General features: G+C 40.5%; 1 protein-coding gene across 1 annotated transcript in view; it reads left to right on the forward strand.

Moving 5' to 3' along the window:
• Nucleotides 1-15,088: 15,088 nt before the first annotated feature.
• Nucleotides 15,089-17,683, forward strand: part of STK10 (serine/threonine kinase 10) — a 98,529-nt gene continuing 95,934 nt past the window's right edge. The window contains exon 1 of the mRNA XM_075209625.1: nucleotides 15,089-15,326. Within this exon, the coding sequence (XP_075065726.1) occupies nucleotides 15,174-15,326 (153 nt within the window). The 5' untranslated portion in view covers nucleotides 15,089-15,173. The remainder of the gene's footprint in view (nucleotides 15,327-17,683) is intronic.

A 17,683-nucleotide genomic window follows, 5' to 3' on the forward strand; every position in this document is an offset into this window, starting at 1 on the left:
CCAGCATGTGAAACTTTGTCAACTTTGACCACAATTCTGTTAACTTTGAGGCAAAACTCCCAGTGTAGAAAGTATTTGACAATGCGTTAAACCATAACAAAAAAGTACAGTACATTCCAATATCTGCTCATAAATGGAGAGAGATTATAGCACCCCTGTGCATGTACTTATAGACCAATTTGATACATACCAATGGCGACTTAAAAATACAATGGACCCTGGCTGGTGCTTGAGCCATGGGACACCGCTCTGGATCACTTATGAATATATTCAGCACAATCCCTAAGTAATTGCAATAAACAGCAAGACGTCTCTTCAGATTCATTGGAATGTAGAGTAATCCCCTCAGCCAAAGTGCACTTTATATTTTGTCACGGTCACACAGTTAAGTTCTGGTCCCCTGTATTGCTTGGGCTACCATTTAAAACACCCCTATTATAATCCACCCATGATGCATACTATAAGGCAAGATGTACTATTTACTCCTATCTATCGAACATAGATTTTGAAAGGACTATTTTAAAAGATGCGGATCCCTAGCACTAGGGTGTCAATTTACTTTTTTTTTCACTTTCCCCTTATAGTTTGAGGTATTTCAGTGGCTCCTTTTCATTGATTTTATACCACTTGTTCCTGCATTTTACACCAAGCATTACTCAGCTACAGGGTTTTTGCATTATCATACTGTATTACTGCAAGTATTTAATACAATATAGTAATTCATGCTTTAGTAAGTCAATACTCAAAATATGTGTTCAGCAAAGGGCAAGTTTGATTTTTTTTTCTCTTACATCATCATCATCACCATTTAATTATATAGCGCCTCTAATTCCGCAGTGCTGTACAGAGAACTCATTCACATCAGTCCCTGCCCCATTAGAGCTTACAGTCTAAATTCCTTAATATACACACACACAGACAGACAGAGAGAGAGACTAGGGTCAATTTTGATAGCAGCCAATTAACCTACCAGTATGTTTTTGGAGTGTGGGAGGAAACCAGAGCACCCGGAGGAAACCCATGCAAACACAGGGAGAACATACAAACTCCACACAGATATGACCATGGTCGGGAATCAAACTTATGACCCCAGTGCTGTGAGGCAGACGTGCTAATCACTAAGCCACCATACATCAACATTTTATTTTGTTCTGCAGATATGATTCTTCTAATTGACATCCTCCCTGCTAATATTATAATTATTATAAAGCCAATATATTTGCCACATTGTACAGTATCACTTTTTATAAAGGAAAATATTTTGTTGGATCACTGCATGATTTATTGCAGGGGTGTCCAACCTTTTAGCTTCCCTGGGCCACATTGGAAGATGACGAGTTGGTTTGGGCCGCACATAAAATACACTAACACTAACGATAGCTGATCATCGAAAAAACCATAGAAAACATAGTTAACATATTAAACTTACTTGGAAATGAAGTTAGTAAGAGTTAGGAAACCTGTTGCAGAATCATGATTAAAGCAGTAGTCCCATTACCAGCTACAATTTAACTTACATGCATCTGCCCCTTAGTGGGGTTCGGGGAATTAAATGCCAAAAACTTTTTTTCCTCTCTTTCTGCACCCATGAATCATTTTTTTTATTGACCAGTTTGAAATGGTCACAGATATAGGTAGCATCAGGAGGACTAATAGAAATCTACAGAGATTTAAAGATAGGGTGACGGGAAAAATGGCTCATGGAGCAGCCTCCGATGAGGGTAACAGTGGGTGATATTTTCACCCTACTCAGCACTGCACATTTAAAATGGTTTAAAATATTAAAAAAAAACAATTATCTCTTAATATTTATATTAGATACATACAGAGAACACAGCTAGTTCATAATTGCAGGGTGCAGAAAGTACAAATTCAGAGTAACAACAATAAGATACTGGATAATCTTTCACTGCTGCTGATAGTTCGCGCGGGTGACTCCTCTGTGCTGCGCTACGCAATTGATGTCGGGTGTGATGACGTCACCCCGACATTCACTGAGAGCGCCACACGGAGGAGGAGACCAGGGAGGGAGCCGGAGAGCCAGCTGACGTGACCGCAAGGTAAGTATTTTATTTTATTTTTTTGCAGGATTTTTTTTCTCAGCGCTGCCCCCTTGCCACAACCAAAACTCCTGCTGGGCCACATTTATAGGCATGCTGGGCCGCACAACCATGATTTATTGAGTCTTAATTTAATAATCATCATCATCATTTATTTATATAGCGCCAACATATTCCGTAGCGCTTTACAATTGGGGCAAACGTAATAAACTAATAAACAAACTGGGTAAAACAGACAAAGAGGTGAGAAGGCCCTGCTCGCAAGCTTACAATCTATGGGACAATGGGAGATTGACACATGAGGTTAAGTATACATTTTGCATCTTGGCCCAGCCAGACTGCAAAGGTAAGGTGACTCATAAGCGAAATGATCCTGTCACACAACAATGTTGGTCCGGGGGTAGTTGTCTTCTGTGAAATTGTGTAACAGGCTAAAGGTAGTGAGGTTAAGATGGTGGTTGAGGAATATTATAAGCTTGTCTGAATAGGTAGGTTTTCAGAGAACGCTTGAAAGTTTGTAGAACAGAGGAGAGTCTTATAATAATAATATTGACATTATAAAACTCAGAAGTCTTATGGGGTTAAAACTATAAAACAAGAGTAGGATGTTAAAGTTAAAAAAAGTATATTTTTTACAAAAAAGACATTAATGTAAAATATTTTGTTTTATAAAGCCATCTGATGGTCATCTTAAAAAATATAAATTAAAAAAAAAATCACTAACTATAACAGTCTTTTCTACATATCTTACATAGCATACAATATTTCCATCACTGAGAAAAGAAGTCTTTACTAGATTAGTTAAAAGTTGTACAACTTTCATCCCTACTTTTAAATGTCAATTGCTGCTTTTGAAAGCTGGGAGAAGACTGAAAGTGGAATGTTGTGTACACCAATTATAGATAGACTGCCCTCAACCGCATAGCAAACGCATTTCACTGACATTGGTGCTTACATTTGTTAGTACAAAACAAAATACGGTAGGTATAAGGTCTACTAGAGGCTGGTGTACAAAACCAGTAACAATAGAATGTAAGCTCTCATGGGCAGGGTCCCCTCTACCTTATGATCAATGTCTATCTACCTCGTACATCCCTGATGTAGCAGGATCGTCTGCTGTTTGTTCACTCACTTGGAATTCATACTGGTATCCTTGCTAGCTGTAATTTCTAGCTTATGACTATCCGTGCATGTGTTATTATGCTTAATTTTATTCATATATGTCATATGTGTAAGATGATTATCCGGCACTACAGTATCTGTGGCATGATATAAATAAAAGATAATGATAATGATGAATATGGGAGCAGCAATATGTTGTACTGTACACGTCACTGATAGAAGCAGGAAAAACATGTTTTGCTGCTGCTGAAGTGGTGTTGATAGCGCAAATAAGCTGTAACTCATAGGAACCCATTAGTCTTACATAAGTTAAAGGGCAACTGCATGAAAAAGTAAAAATTGAGTATTGGATGAGTTCAAATAAAAAAATCAAAGTTTTATTTACTGAATATGAGAAATTTGCTGGATCATATTGGGTCCCCAATGCCCGTAATGGTCCAATATAGACCATTCAGGTTAGGAGGGTGTTGGTGCCCCTCTCAATCTACATGCCTGAGGGTAATTTAAACTCATTCAGCCACTTGAACAGCATTTACCAGGTAAGTCTAACTTTTTTAACTCATTATGTTTCCTCACTATGGTTTTGCTTTTGGGTGGAATTCTTTAATGAAAGTAAATTACTGATAATCAGGGGCGGGCTGGGCAGGGGGGCATCTGCCGCCCGGGAGGCATGGTCTGCTGCCTGTTCGGGCCGCTGCTCTTGTTGATTATACTATCCAGCGCACAGGCGGCCATATCACATGACACTTGATGCGGTCGCATCATTCATTCATTGAGTGGCGCAGCCGCATCGAGTGTCGTGATGCGGCCGCCTGTGCGCTGGATAGTATTCTATATATGTGGTGCCGCCCACATATACAGTAATGACACTGACTCTGAACACTGCTACAGGGCTCCTCCCATAGACTTCTGGAGCCCTGTAGCAGCAAATAACTGAGGGCCAGGGTGTCAGACTGACACCCTGTGCCCTGCCTTTCCCATGTCCGTCCCCCCCAGTACAGTCCTCCAGATAATATACATGGGAGCCTCAATTTCACTAGGAGGCTCCAATGAAGTAGGTACAAATAAATTAATATAAAGTGAAAGTTTGATGCAGGATTGTTTAGTTTGTCCCATTAAATTTGGTCCCTTAAAAGTGGGAGGCACATATAGAAGCCGTTGTAATTCCTACACCGTTCACCTGATTTGGATGTAAAAACCCTCAAATTAAAGCTGAAAGTCTGCAGTTAAAGCACATCTTGTGAGTTTCATTTCAAATCCATTGTGGTGGTGTATAGAGCCCAAAATATGAGAATTGTGTCGATGTCCCAATATTCATGGACTTGACTGTATATATAAGAAATTGCAATCACTTTTATTCAGGTAAGTGTATGTTCAGTTTTTTAATATCATTTTTTAATTGCTATTTTTTAATTGTTATTGTTGTGTATGTGTGCGAATAGATAATCATACAAATAGTGTAGTGCTATTTGTATGATGGTCTATTTATATATATATATATACATATATATATTATATGTAGAGGCCGCTACATATGGGCCAGTGCTATGTGCTTGCCCCCTGGGCTAAAATTTGCCAGCCCTCCCCTGCTGATAATTGTGCCATTTGAATCACAATAACAAAACACAGTACACAAAACACAGTATATGTATATGTTGCCTACCTATTGCAGGATTTATTTATTTAGTTTTCTTGTTATTGATGGGTGTTGATTGTTGGTAGAAATACCAATGGGCATGAGGATGGTCTGGCTACTCTAGTGGTCTCATGAATTTTTGTTTTCTTTCAGCTCTCTGGTGAGATCAGACATCAGAAGATGAGAGGACAGAGTAGTGATCAATGCAATCATCTAAAGGATCATCCTATATTTATTATGTGCAATAGCTCTTCGACAAAGGCTTTACTGAATTATTTCTACACTTATGTATTTACTACTATGTTCCATCCCGTGCATTGTGGCCTTAACTAACTGTACTCCTAACCAGTCCAGTGTATATGGTTGTCTTTATTATACTATGATTCAGGCAATGCATGGTGTGAACACATATTTGCTGTAATTCTAAAGACTACCAGTAGAGGATCCCATTGCATTTTGTATGAGTGAAACAGTATCGCTATAATGAAGCAATAACTTTGCACAGCTGCTTGTTTCAGCACAAAACTGTTTTCATGTGTTTAAGTGAAAAGAGTGCACAGGTCTATCGTTGAAACGATCTAATTGAATATATTTGCAATACTCACCTAGAAGCAGGGCCGGATTAAGGGAATGGAGGCCCCTGGGCTAAGGGGCCCTCCATTCCCCGCGAGGCCCCCAATGTGAGCTGTCCGCCGCCCCCCACCCCCCGCGAGGACCCCCCCAAGCACTTACCTGTCAGTGCAGTCCTCCGTCCCGGCGCGCTGTAAGCTCCTTAACTGAGGAGTTCATGAACTCTCGCGAGATCTCCTCAGTAAGCAGACTACAGCGCGCCGGGACGGAGGACTGCACTGACAGTACTCAGCAGCATCGATCGGGCCGGGGGCGCCCCCGCCCCCGACCGATCAATAATGCTGCTGAGGAGTTTGAAGGGCCCCCTGGATGCCCGAGGCCCCTGGGCTATAGCCCAGTTAGACCTCGGGTTAATCCGGCCCTGCCTAGAAGACATGAATCGATATAGACAGGGACTATGCAAACTTATAGATTATAAGCTTGTGAGCATGGCACTTTTACTTCTGTTTGTTAACATCCAGTCTACTTTTATTACTGTGTTTGTACACAATGGTAAAGTGCTGCAGAGTATGCTGGTGCTATATAAAGACTTGTTAATACTAATAAGCAAGGAAGTACCAGGGTAAATGATTGACCCAAAGTAAATTTAAAGTCAGGGTGTTTATGCTGCTGTGACTCATGTGAGTTGAATATTCTGTTCCTGGTTTACCTTGCACTTTGACTTTAATGATTCTCGGGTAAATCGTGACACATTTATTTAGGAAAGGAAAGTAATTTTGAAGAATAGGGTCAGAACAAAAAATATGTTTTTATTGCAGCAGAAAAGTAAAAATATACTATATGTTCTGTAGTCTACTTATTTTTTTAAGACTTTATTTTGATACATACAACAGCGTAAACAAAATTGCAAAAAATGGGTAACAATTGCCCACAGGATAGTAGGCAGAGTCAATATAGCAAGTAAAATAATATCACTACGTTGTTTAAGGGTTACCCAGAATCCAAGACTTTTCCCGTGCCGCCCCCCTTCACTGGAATGACCTCCCTCGTTCCATCCGCCTCTCTCCTACTCTGTGCTCCTTCAAACGTGCACTGAAAACCCACCTCTTCCTTAAAGCCTACCAACCATCCACTTAACCCCTTCATCTCCACTCGCTCTCCCCTCTGCCTCTTCTGGCTCCCCTTGTGTCTTTCTGTTTTCCCTCCCTTAGGATGTAAGCTCAAATGAGCAGGGCCGTCTTCCCTCCTGTATCCTCACCTGTTCTTCTGCTCCATGTTTATTGCTGAACTTGCCTGGAGTTTCTGAAGTACTGGTATTTTTGTTTATTGTTTTGTGCTGTTTCACCCTGTATAGTGTACTGTTTGTATGGTGTACGGCGCCACGGAAACCTTGTGGCGCCTAACAAATAAAGGATAATAATAATACCTGGAGCTGTAGGTGGCGTCAGTATTTGCCTATGTGAGGAGTAAATGCTTGGCTTAAATGAATGGTATGAAAAAAGAGGTGGTTGGGGAACTGAGGCTGGTTCCAAGTGTATCTTTAAGGAAAATTGTCAAAGATCAGCAGGTGTATGTAAAAACAAGCATATTAGGATGACTAAAGATGGTCTGAAAGTCTGCTAGTGGGGGGGCTGGAGAGGTGGTTTGTTGTAGTAGTACCATAGGCTCCAGAGCTGGTTGAATTTATGGGGTTTTTTTTTTCAGGTAAGCAGAAATTTTCTCTATGGTCTTGAGGTGCATATGTTATTAACTGCTGTAAGAAAGAGGAGGGGGCAAGTTTTTCCAATGGCTAGCAGCTAGACATCTAATCGCATTGAACCTGAATAGACAATTTGTCAGAGGATTTATCTAGACCCTCAGTCAGTAGACCCGGAAGAAAGGTCTTTACAGACCGGTGTTAGTGTGATTTTGGAAACAGTAGTGCCTATGTTGCCCCAGAATTTGATGATTTTAGGGAAGGTCCACCAGATGTGGTAGAAGGAACCTAGTTCAACATGAGAGGACTTTCACACCTGTTCTGTGATCTTTGACCATGTGTCCTCATTTAGAGGGCTAAATTGGTTTTATATTTTGGAGTAGATGGCTGTTTTATATTAACTAGTTATAGAGGGATCAGATCATACCTATTGAGAGGGAGTCTACTAATTTTCGTACAGAAAAAATGTAAACATTTACTGTGCGTTGTATGGGAAAAGTAACAGCTCTCTCTAAATAAGACTGAACTGTCCTTTCATATAATCTTATGTGCCCCACAATATGCCACTTTGTAGTCACAGCAATATACATCCATATAACCTTACATGCAACATATGTCACCTTGTAGTTTCATATGACTTCATAGAGCCTAATATGTCCCAATATTGCCTCATATTGCCACCACATCCATGGCCCAGGGTATTTGTGCACCCTACCACCCCCTGTGCAATGTGGAACAGGTAGAATTTGGAGGCCAGTTCAAGGTGGTGTCCCCAGTACCAAGGCTGGATTTATAGACTGCACTGCTCTGATTCTCCCCTTCCTCTCCTCGCTTCTATCCCTTTTGAAAAATCTCTTACAACAAAAATAAAAGCTCCAAAAAATTATATTCAAATTTACTGAGCGATAAGTCACTGTGAGATGGGACTATGTCAATTGATTGGTCTGAAACTGGGTGAAATGGGTCATGTTGGAAACTATGCAGTGCTGGGCTGAGTTACTAAAATAATTGTCCTTTGCTCTCAGAGTTCCATGCTGATTCTGCAAAGTCCTCCCTAACAAGTGCTTCTCTGTCTACTCAGGCTCGAAACAGTTATTGCCTACTAGACCTGAACAGCATTTTTATTGCAGATTGTACGCATGCTGGGCTATTACTTGCATAGTTGCCATCCAACCCTCACCTGATTAAGGACTCATACTTTTTCTTGTACATCATATTATTAACAAAATGGCATCTTTGATTACTAGTTGGAAATAAATTAACCACTTGACAACCATTTTTTTTCCCCTCTACAGCTGAGGCTGACTTGTTTCACTTACACCACTTTGTTTCTTCTGTACTCAAAATAAGTGTCCATTTGTACTGCAAATAGTTCAAGATTAAGAAAGTGCTTGTTGTGACTAGGGTCTGAAAAGCATCTTTGTGCAGGTACATAATAGCTGTAACAGAGTCACCTAATAAACATAGGCTTACTTTTGTCTACTAATGTGGTTGCACACTCGCCTTTTCTGTGATTTTAAGTTTGAAAATGCATTTTATTGCATATATATGTTTATGTTCACCTTAAGATATATGGACTCCATATCTAGAGATATAATTTAAACAGAGAACATACTAGCATGGAAGACAGGCAAACATATTCAACTACAAAACAAACATGTATAAATATAATGGAGACTATCCTTGCAGTAAACGTTTAAACCAAATGATAAACAGATGTATAAAAACAGGTGTTTAGCAGGAACTGCAGCTGTAGCACAATTTCCAGTGTGACAAGCTCCAAGCTGAAGCTCTGTTCTTTTCATATTTGAAAACAAGCAAGTATACAAAACAAGTAAGAGTCAACAATAACATTATATATTTGGGTTGTAACCAGACTGCCATAAGCAACTATGATTCCTACAACAGCAGTCTTCCATCCAGTATGTCTGCTATGGCTGTAAACAAGTCCTAATGCTTCCCACCCTTTATTCATTTTTATATCTGAATACTAAACAAACCCCAACCTTCACCAATGTTACACTGACCCTATTTTCTTATCAAAGCACATTGAGATTTCCTAAGTTGCAGATTACTATGCAGTATTCAAACCATCATTCATAGTATGCAGTTTAAAATCCAAACTGCAGTGTGTATAAAATTGGTTTGGGTAGCATAATATGTGATGTGTGGTGGTTTGAAAATCAAATAAATCATATGTGGGTTTGAGCAAATCGCTGTATTTCAATCTATTCTATACTACATGGTAAAAACTTGTATGAAGCAAACATCAGGTTGTACTGTGTATTTTTCAATTGGTTCACAAAAGAGTAAAGATTGTGACCTTAGGCCAGTGATAGGCAACCCAATTCACTTCAGGGGCTACGTTATCCGGTCCTCTAACCTTCAAGAGGATCGCAAAATCTCAGTAATAAGTTAAAACAATTCATTTAATCAAAGAAAGAGACACCTATCTGTATTAACATATCAGTGTCAGGAACCCCTCCAACTAATACAACACCACCCGGAGTCTACTCTGATAGTCAGGTGTTCGCTGGAGCCCCTAGTGGTGGGGACAGACTTGGCTGCAGACTACAGAGGGTCGTGTGGCGTGTACCAGCTGCGGGGAACCCGGGAGCAGAGGATATGGCAGACAGCAATTCCAAAGGACAGGCCAAGGTCAGGGGTCACTTGCTAGGAAGAATCGTCAGGAAACAAGCCAAGGGTCGAGGTTACGGGCAAATCAGCAGAAACGGTGGTACAGGCCAGAAGGTCAAGGGCACAGGCAAAAAGGCAAATCCAGTAAACAGGCAGGGGTCATACACGGTAGGCAACAATCCAAAGGTAACACCAGGAGTACAGCAGCAGGCAGCAACACAGGAAACTGGAAGCTATAACCGGCAGGGAGGCTAAGCCCTCCCTGCCTTAAATATCCAGTGTAACCAATCAGAGCCTAGCTCTGAAACTGTCCCCAGACTGTGCCACTTACAATAATTAATGCAATTAATTAGCCCACAGGCTATTTGCAGAATAGCGCACGTGCCCGGCTGCCCACAGTGCGGGACGCGGCGCTGAATAACTCAGCGTCTGGCCGTTGCTACGGCAACGGTCGGACTGGCCCCGGAAGTGACATCCCGGTCGCCATAGCGACGGCCGGGACGGAGGTAGGAGAGTCGTGGCGGCAGGGCACCGCCGCGGCTTGTAACAATCCGTAATCATTTTAAATAAGTGTTACAGGCTATAACACACAAATCTGGCAATAAAGCAGGACGGAGCTGAAGGCCACAGGTGAAGGATAGGAGGACCACTTGTTGCCCATCACTTCCTTAGGCCATGTCTAAATAGCTTGCCACTTCCTTATTATCACTAATAGGAGCCAGATGACTGTGGAGACAGGAGAGTTAGGAGGTAGAGATAGATATTAGTAGCCAAAAATGGATTTCTGAGAGTGGCCTTGAATCTGTGAATCACTGGTCAGAGATGGATTCCAGGGTCAACCTCTCTCTAAAACCTCTAAACCTGTGGTGCATCAAAACATCCAGAGAATGCCAATAATTTCACCAGTCTTCGCCAGATAAATGGTACCATCCATGTTTTATCCTTTTTACAGTTTCATGCTTCAATTACATGTCTTTTTTCCAGTGGTTTGCTGTATGGTTTTGCAAACCACTGCTTGACACATTGTTTGTATATTAAAAACCAACTTTACTGTTTGAGCTTTTAGCGGTTTTGCCTTTGATATATTACGCCACATCAAAAATGATGGTTTCACAACACCGCTCTCTGCTTGTACCAGCACCCACTTCACAATATTTCAAACACAACTTACTATACACTGCTAAAACACCACAAAGTACTAAAACACACAGGGTAGACGGAATTCTACACCCTGAAGCCAAGTACACCTTTGTGATACAAGCAACCTGGTTTGAGTGGTTTCAAGCTGGCATGATGATAATCTATTTGTTAAGTTTAGACAAGTCTAAATTGACCAAAGGAATCTGCAGATAGCTGTCACATTTTGGAGATTGTTCCCTCTTTATAGAACAGGACTATAGAGTCAGTAACTACAGATCCTGTGGATGTCAAATGCTTCATAAAATGCAGAAACAAAATGTATGGTGTTTGTGCCAATATATCTTCGTAATACTTTTATCTTAATCTACGTGGATGGGGGGCTCCAATATATTTGATTTATAGATGTAGACAGGGGCGGAACTCTGCATCCCCATGCTCTATAGCAAACTTTGGGTAGGTGTCCGACAAAGCAGTTATTACCTGCTCTGCTCTGAAAAAGGCCAGAGAGGTGGCCTCTTCTGAGCATCAGAGGAAGACTGTACTCTTTACAGACCAGAGTGGTAGTCTTGGGAGGTGATGTGGGTTTCCCGGTGTGCAGGGGGGGTCTCCTGCATAGGCCTCAAAGTGAAGGCCCCGGCATTGCCTGGCAAACCTCACCACCGAGCCACGTACCGGCTGTACTCCAGTATACTGTAGTTCTGCCCATAGATGTAGATTACTCTAGAGAATTCTTATAAATAAGACATAGGGGTATATTTACTAAAATGTGGATTAATTTGAAAAAGTGGAGAAGTTGCCTATAGCAACCAATCATATTCTAGCTATCATTTATTTAGTACATTCTACAAAATGACAGCTAGAATCTGATTGTTATCTAAACTGTTCTACTAAAGTATAAAAAATGAAAGCAAATATCTGATTTGGTTATTAAGGGTTACAGCAACATTTTATCTTTAGATACTTCTGGAACAGTTCACATAAATGCCCTTTTGTTAACTAATGATCGAATTTATTAGGATTGTGGCTTAAAAAATAATTTGTGTTTTGACATATCCTCCAAAGTACAGTTAAATTACAGTTTACGAATCGATGCAGAAGGAATTGCCTTTACCCCTACAAGTAAAAAATCCTGCAGGTAAGCAAATGTTAATTATTGTCTTGAAACCATATTGTACTGTTTATGATATGTATACACAGTAACCAGATGTCTTGTTACAAAAAAACGTGATTTAGTAACATGACTGTCATTTCTCTTCCCTACTATGTGACCTCTGACAATAAGATTATACTATCTTTATGCATCACTGCATAGAATAGAAGACTGTGGTCCTGATGACAACTTGCCCCCTTTTTTGGATCAATAGGCATAACTGTATGAAGTCAGCACATTGAGTCCTGTTAGTGAAACATTTGCCAGTGAAATGTTGAAGCTGTTGTGTGACCGTTGACCATACTTCCAATACTTGTAATAACAAAAGAGATCACTAAAGGTAGACACTTTTGTTCATGCTCAGATTACAGAAAATCATGTTTTACTTTTCCAGTACAGGAAGGTGCGTAAAGTTCAGATATAAGTCAAATACCTGAGACTTGGAAAATATAAGTGACAATATGAATGTGTAACAGACCTGTATTTATTTCTGAATTATTTTACCAGGAAGAAATACATTGAGAGACATCTCTCAATTTCAATTATGTCCTATATACTGGTGCTTGCAATCATGTTGGACCATGTTCGTACCTTGTTAACTTAGCAATCCCACTATATATAATACAAGGTACAGATGAGCAAAAACCATGGCAAAATTTTACCAGAATTTAGTTTTGTGTGGAACAGCCCATTTCCCAGAGGTGCGACGGTTCGGTACCATGTCTGCTTTGCCATTCTGCAGAATGCAGTTCTACACAGTAATTGTAAATTTGTAATTCACTGAACTTATAGTCTATGAATAGTACTGGGGTGACAACTGTCAATTTATTCTTAAACCTTCATACACATAAGTGACAAATTATTAAGACCATCCTGATGTCCCCTCATTCTCATTAATTTATGTCACAAATTAAACTACAATGAGCAGTATTTTAGGAGAAAGTAAAAGTTAATATTAATGAAGGGTATGGTGTTAGAGTGGATGTAGGTTTGCCTTTGATGTTAGCATTTTACTGTCTCCACTATGCACCTTTTCAGGTCCATCTGCAAACTACAAAGCTAGGTGTAGCTGGACTTTATTGGGTGTTCACCTTGAAATGTGCAAGGCAGACAAGTTGGTGCATTACGCACATAAAGAAGGATCTGCATTTTTTGCAATAGTTTAAAGACCCTTGGGGGCTTATTTATTAACTCTCATTTTCATGTCAATTTCCAGAAAACGGCTCTTTTCGGGGAATAGACGCTAATTAAAGTATTTGTCTAATCTATCAACAGTGCATCGCAGCAGCTATAGATATCTGCTGCTTTGCACTTTTTTTTCGTAATACATAGGAGTCCCCATAGTGGGGACTGCTATGTACCGCAATTTATCAATGAATGAAAATCCTTTTACACATGCGGTAATGTACGCCAGCTCAGGCTCCCGTACATTACCGTTTCTGCTATTTTTCAGCACTGTTCAGCTCTGCTTACAGCACATGTGTGGAGGGATCACACGATCCCTCCCTGTACCATTCCGCTCTCTGCATGACTGAAGTGCAGAGAAGTTTTCAGACGGAGCATGCGCAGAAGACCTCTGTGGACCGCACAGCAGCTTCGGGATCGAAGAGGCAGTGAAAAGGTAAGTTTTTAACTTCACAGGGACAGCAGTTTTTCGTGACTGCTGTTCCTGTGTAGATTTTTGAATAAATATGAGAAATAGTTAAATCCTTATCAATACCATAAGGATTGAAAACTATTTTTCATTTTCTGCGGTGCTTGTTAAATATGCCCTTTAGTGTGATCTAGCAAACTCTTAAGCACCTGACAACTGCTAAGTAGAATGCATGGTGGAAAGTCTAAGGGCTAGATTTACTAAGCTGCGGGTTTGAAAAAGTTGGGATGTTGCCTATAGCAACCAATCAGATTCTAGCTGTCATTTTGTAGAAGGTACTAAATAAATGACAGCTAGAATCTGATTGGTTGCTATAGGCAACATCCCTACTTTTCAAACCCACAGCTTAGTAAATCTAGCCCTAAGTATGTATGTAGTCAAGCAAAAAGTGCCTTATATTGCATTGTGTGGTGATCAAGGTAATATGTTACCACCAGCAGATCTTACTTATGGATGATTTGGCCACAGTATTGTTCCAAATAATAGAATGAGTTTGCTAGTTTTGATAGAACTGGTAAAAGGTATATGCTTTTTAAATACTGCAATGCATAGTTATTTATTCATCTAGTACCAGTATACCCTGCAGTGCTTTACAATAGGGAACAAACCTAACACAGTAATAAAACAAGACTGGATACTAACAAGCAGACACAGAGGTAAGAGGGCCGTGCTTGTACGTTTACAATCTAGATGCCCTCATTTTAAAATAATGTCCAGGGCTACTTTGCTGGTGGTATGTTACATGTAAGGTATACATGGAACAGTCTAAGCAGATCTTGATGCACTACAACCCCCATTGTGACATATTCACTACACATAATCCAATTTTTTCGTATACGAAAAGATTTTAATTAACATATTTTAGCAAAGTACAGGAACACAAAACAGATTATTTATATTTTATTATTAATGAGAATAAAAAAATGACACTTATCCCTATTTTTTTAAAATTGAATATTTCAAAGGGCAAATCTTTAAACAATCGAGATATGTGTGAAAATGGCACAATGCAGAATTATCATGTAGGTACTCGTACAAGTGTTCCTACAGTAACCCTGCTCTAATGATCAGATGACATCACCCAAGGTACCTGTCTAAAGAATTTTTTTTTATAGCTATGGTTACATGATATTACACCACGTACAAAGACTGCTGCACAATAAGGTAATATCAATTCCTGTCCAACGCACTCGCACATTTATTTGGCCTTATGGAACAAAGCAATAACATAAAGTATACGCTCAGGTACGTGCCGTTCTAGTAACACCTCGTCTCTGCGATGTAGCCAAAAAATATAACTTCCCACAGTGAGACCTCTTTATAGTGCGGGGCGAGAGGACACGCCCCGCTAGGTGTAGCTCCCGCATGTGGCGCTAGGCCCCGCCCCTGGGCGGAGACTCTGGCTGTGCTTGGTCCCTCTCAGGGTAAACGCTCAGTACTACTCCGGAGCCTACTCCGGGGTTCGGCTCTGTCACTGCGCCCGGGGACATCCGCACTCTGCTCCGGCAATGGCTTTCGCCAACTTCCGCCGCATCTTGCGGTTCACGACCGACAAGAGGAGGCTGCGGGAGTACGAGCACGTCCGGAGGGACCTGGACCCCAACCTAGTGTGGGAGATAGTCGGGGAGCTGGGGGACGGAGCCTTCGGAAAGGTGTACAAGGTGAGCGGGTGATCTGCGGGTGGCAGAGTGAGGGCTGTGTGACAGGTGACCTCCCTGTCTACAGGTGGTCGCACAGATACCCGGGGATCACACACCTGCTGTCAAGTAGCAGAACTCACAAGTTGCATTAAGTGACTTGTTGTTGTTCATCCTAATATAAAGGAAGTTATTTCGCAAACAACTCTTTAGTTACAGCATAGGTAGTCTCTATTTTCCCCATTTATTTTATACTACTGGTTTTGGGACATACATTGTTTAAATTCGTTCATCACTTAGTGTTCCTAGTGGCATTGATGCACATGCCATGAATAATATTTAAGAATGAATTAACACCCAGTACTTAAGACAGCTGATAAGTTTTAACTCCTTAAGGCATTTATTGTTTTTATAAATACAGCAATGCTGCATACTGCCCCATAATATGTCTTTTCATGACTACCTGCAAACTAGTGGGGACATAATATTTTGTGTTTGTACAGTATTGACTAGAATTACTGTACCATGAAAATTTCTTAGCCTTTCTGTTAAAGACTTACACCCCTTGTTGATGTGGAGAATGTTTAAATGTCAAACTATGACTTATTTTCAGCTACTGTACAATGGAAGTTTGTAATTCATTTGTTTTTATCTAGACCAGTGGTTCCCAAACTGGGTGCCGTGGCTCCCTGGGATGCCACGGTGACCTCTCTGGGGTGTCGTGGCCATGGCTGGTGGTAAGCAAGGCGGGTGGCAACTTGGTAATTTTGGCTTAGGGGTGCCTTGAAAAAATTATGGAGACCCAAAGGGTGCCTCGAACTAAGAAAGTTTGGGATCCACTGATCTAGACTCTTCATCTTTTAAAACTGGTTCAACAGAATGTGTTGACTATACATTATTTCAATGTTTTCTTAAGTGTTAAGAACACCTAATATGTATTCTACATGCCATATCTATCTTTCTGTAAGGGTTGATGGAGCAGCATTACTGTGGTGAAGAGGGGGGGTGATCATTTTGCACTTGTTCTCCTTTGTGTTAGGGGCCACTGAGCTGGAATCATTTCTAAGCAAACTCTCAGATAGCAGTAGGGTTCCCTAAGTCAATTGTCTGCCTGAATGGCTGGATGTAGACTCCTTTCCTCCCCCTCATCCATATATTGTCTATTTATTAAAAATAAGACTTTGCTGTGTTTTGGTTTAAAAGAAAAATAATCTGTGGAATAAAAGTTTATTAATGTGTTTTTTTTTTTAGCCCTTCTGTGGGGAATACATGAATTTTTCTTAAAGATTCTATTCCCCACAATATGCACAGAATAAACTGCTTATGCTAAGATCATTTAACTATGTATGTGTATTTGATGTAATATCATGATTCTTATAAATTGTTTGGGTTGTTGTTAATGTAGGTTTTGCAGTGGTCGGTATAATGGTGTGGATTCTTGTCAGTGTAATACCAGTATAATTAGTCTGGTGCATGGGGAAAAACACGGCTACTTTTATTGTTTACTTGTGCTATCTGCTACTGGATTTTCTTTTAAAGCAGTGATAAGCAACCTGATACACTTCAGGTGCCGCCCTCTAACTTTCAAAAGGGCCACAATGTAACCCTTAATCTCAGGAATAAGTTAAAACATTTCATTTAATCAGAGATCCAGACACCACATGTCAACATGTACTACAAAACACCCTTAAGATTTTCCCACATGCCAATTAAATACACCAGCACACTCCTCGCACACCACACAATGTCCATTCACCCAAATATAACCCCATATAACACAATTTACCCCTCTTACTCTAAAACAGTCACCACTTGCCCCTTAAATTCCTTATGTCGCTTAGACTACACACAAAATGCTCCTCAAAGCTTCCATTCACTGGGAATACCAATGGCTCACTACTAATCTAATAATTAATAAAACCCTATCTAAATTATTCATCACCTTTATTGATGTATATAGGAATGACACAGCTCTACCCTGCTTTCAAATGAGGAAGACTACCTGGTGCAGGCTTCACATTCCTCCTCCTTCTCTGATTTTGTATGTGCTGTTGTGACAGAGGTAACATGATGTGGAAGTTGGCTGTTCCCAGCAATTAACAATATGGAGTACAGTTTTATTCTTTACTTTATGACCCACCAAGCTTCATCCTCATCTCCAGCTTTTATTTTATAAAACCATGGTTATGAGAGAAGCTAGTGGGAGTCATAAAGTGGAGCATAAGAGCTGCGGCCGACAGGGCTTCATGCAGAGGAAAGGACCGTAACCAGGGCTGTGCGACGGGCCATTCAGGGTGCAATGCTGAAGGTGGGCGCAGTTTATGAATATTTTAGGTTTATTTGGCTAAAATTGAGGGCTAGGGGGATAGCATATTTGTTTC

The sequence above is a fragment of the Mixophyes fleayi genome, chromosome 4 (genome assembly GCF_038048845.1).
Source record: "Mixophyes fleayi isolate aMixFle1 chromosome 4, aMixFle1.hap1, whole genome shotgun sequence".
NCBI lineage: Eukaryota > Metazoa > Chordata > Amphibia > Anura > Limnodynastidae > Mixophyes > Mixophyes fleayi.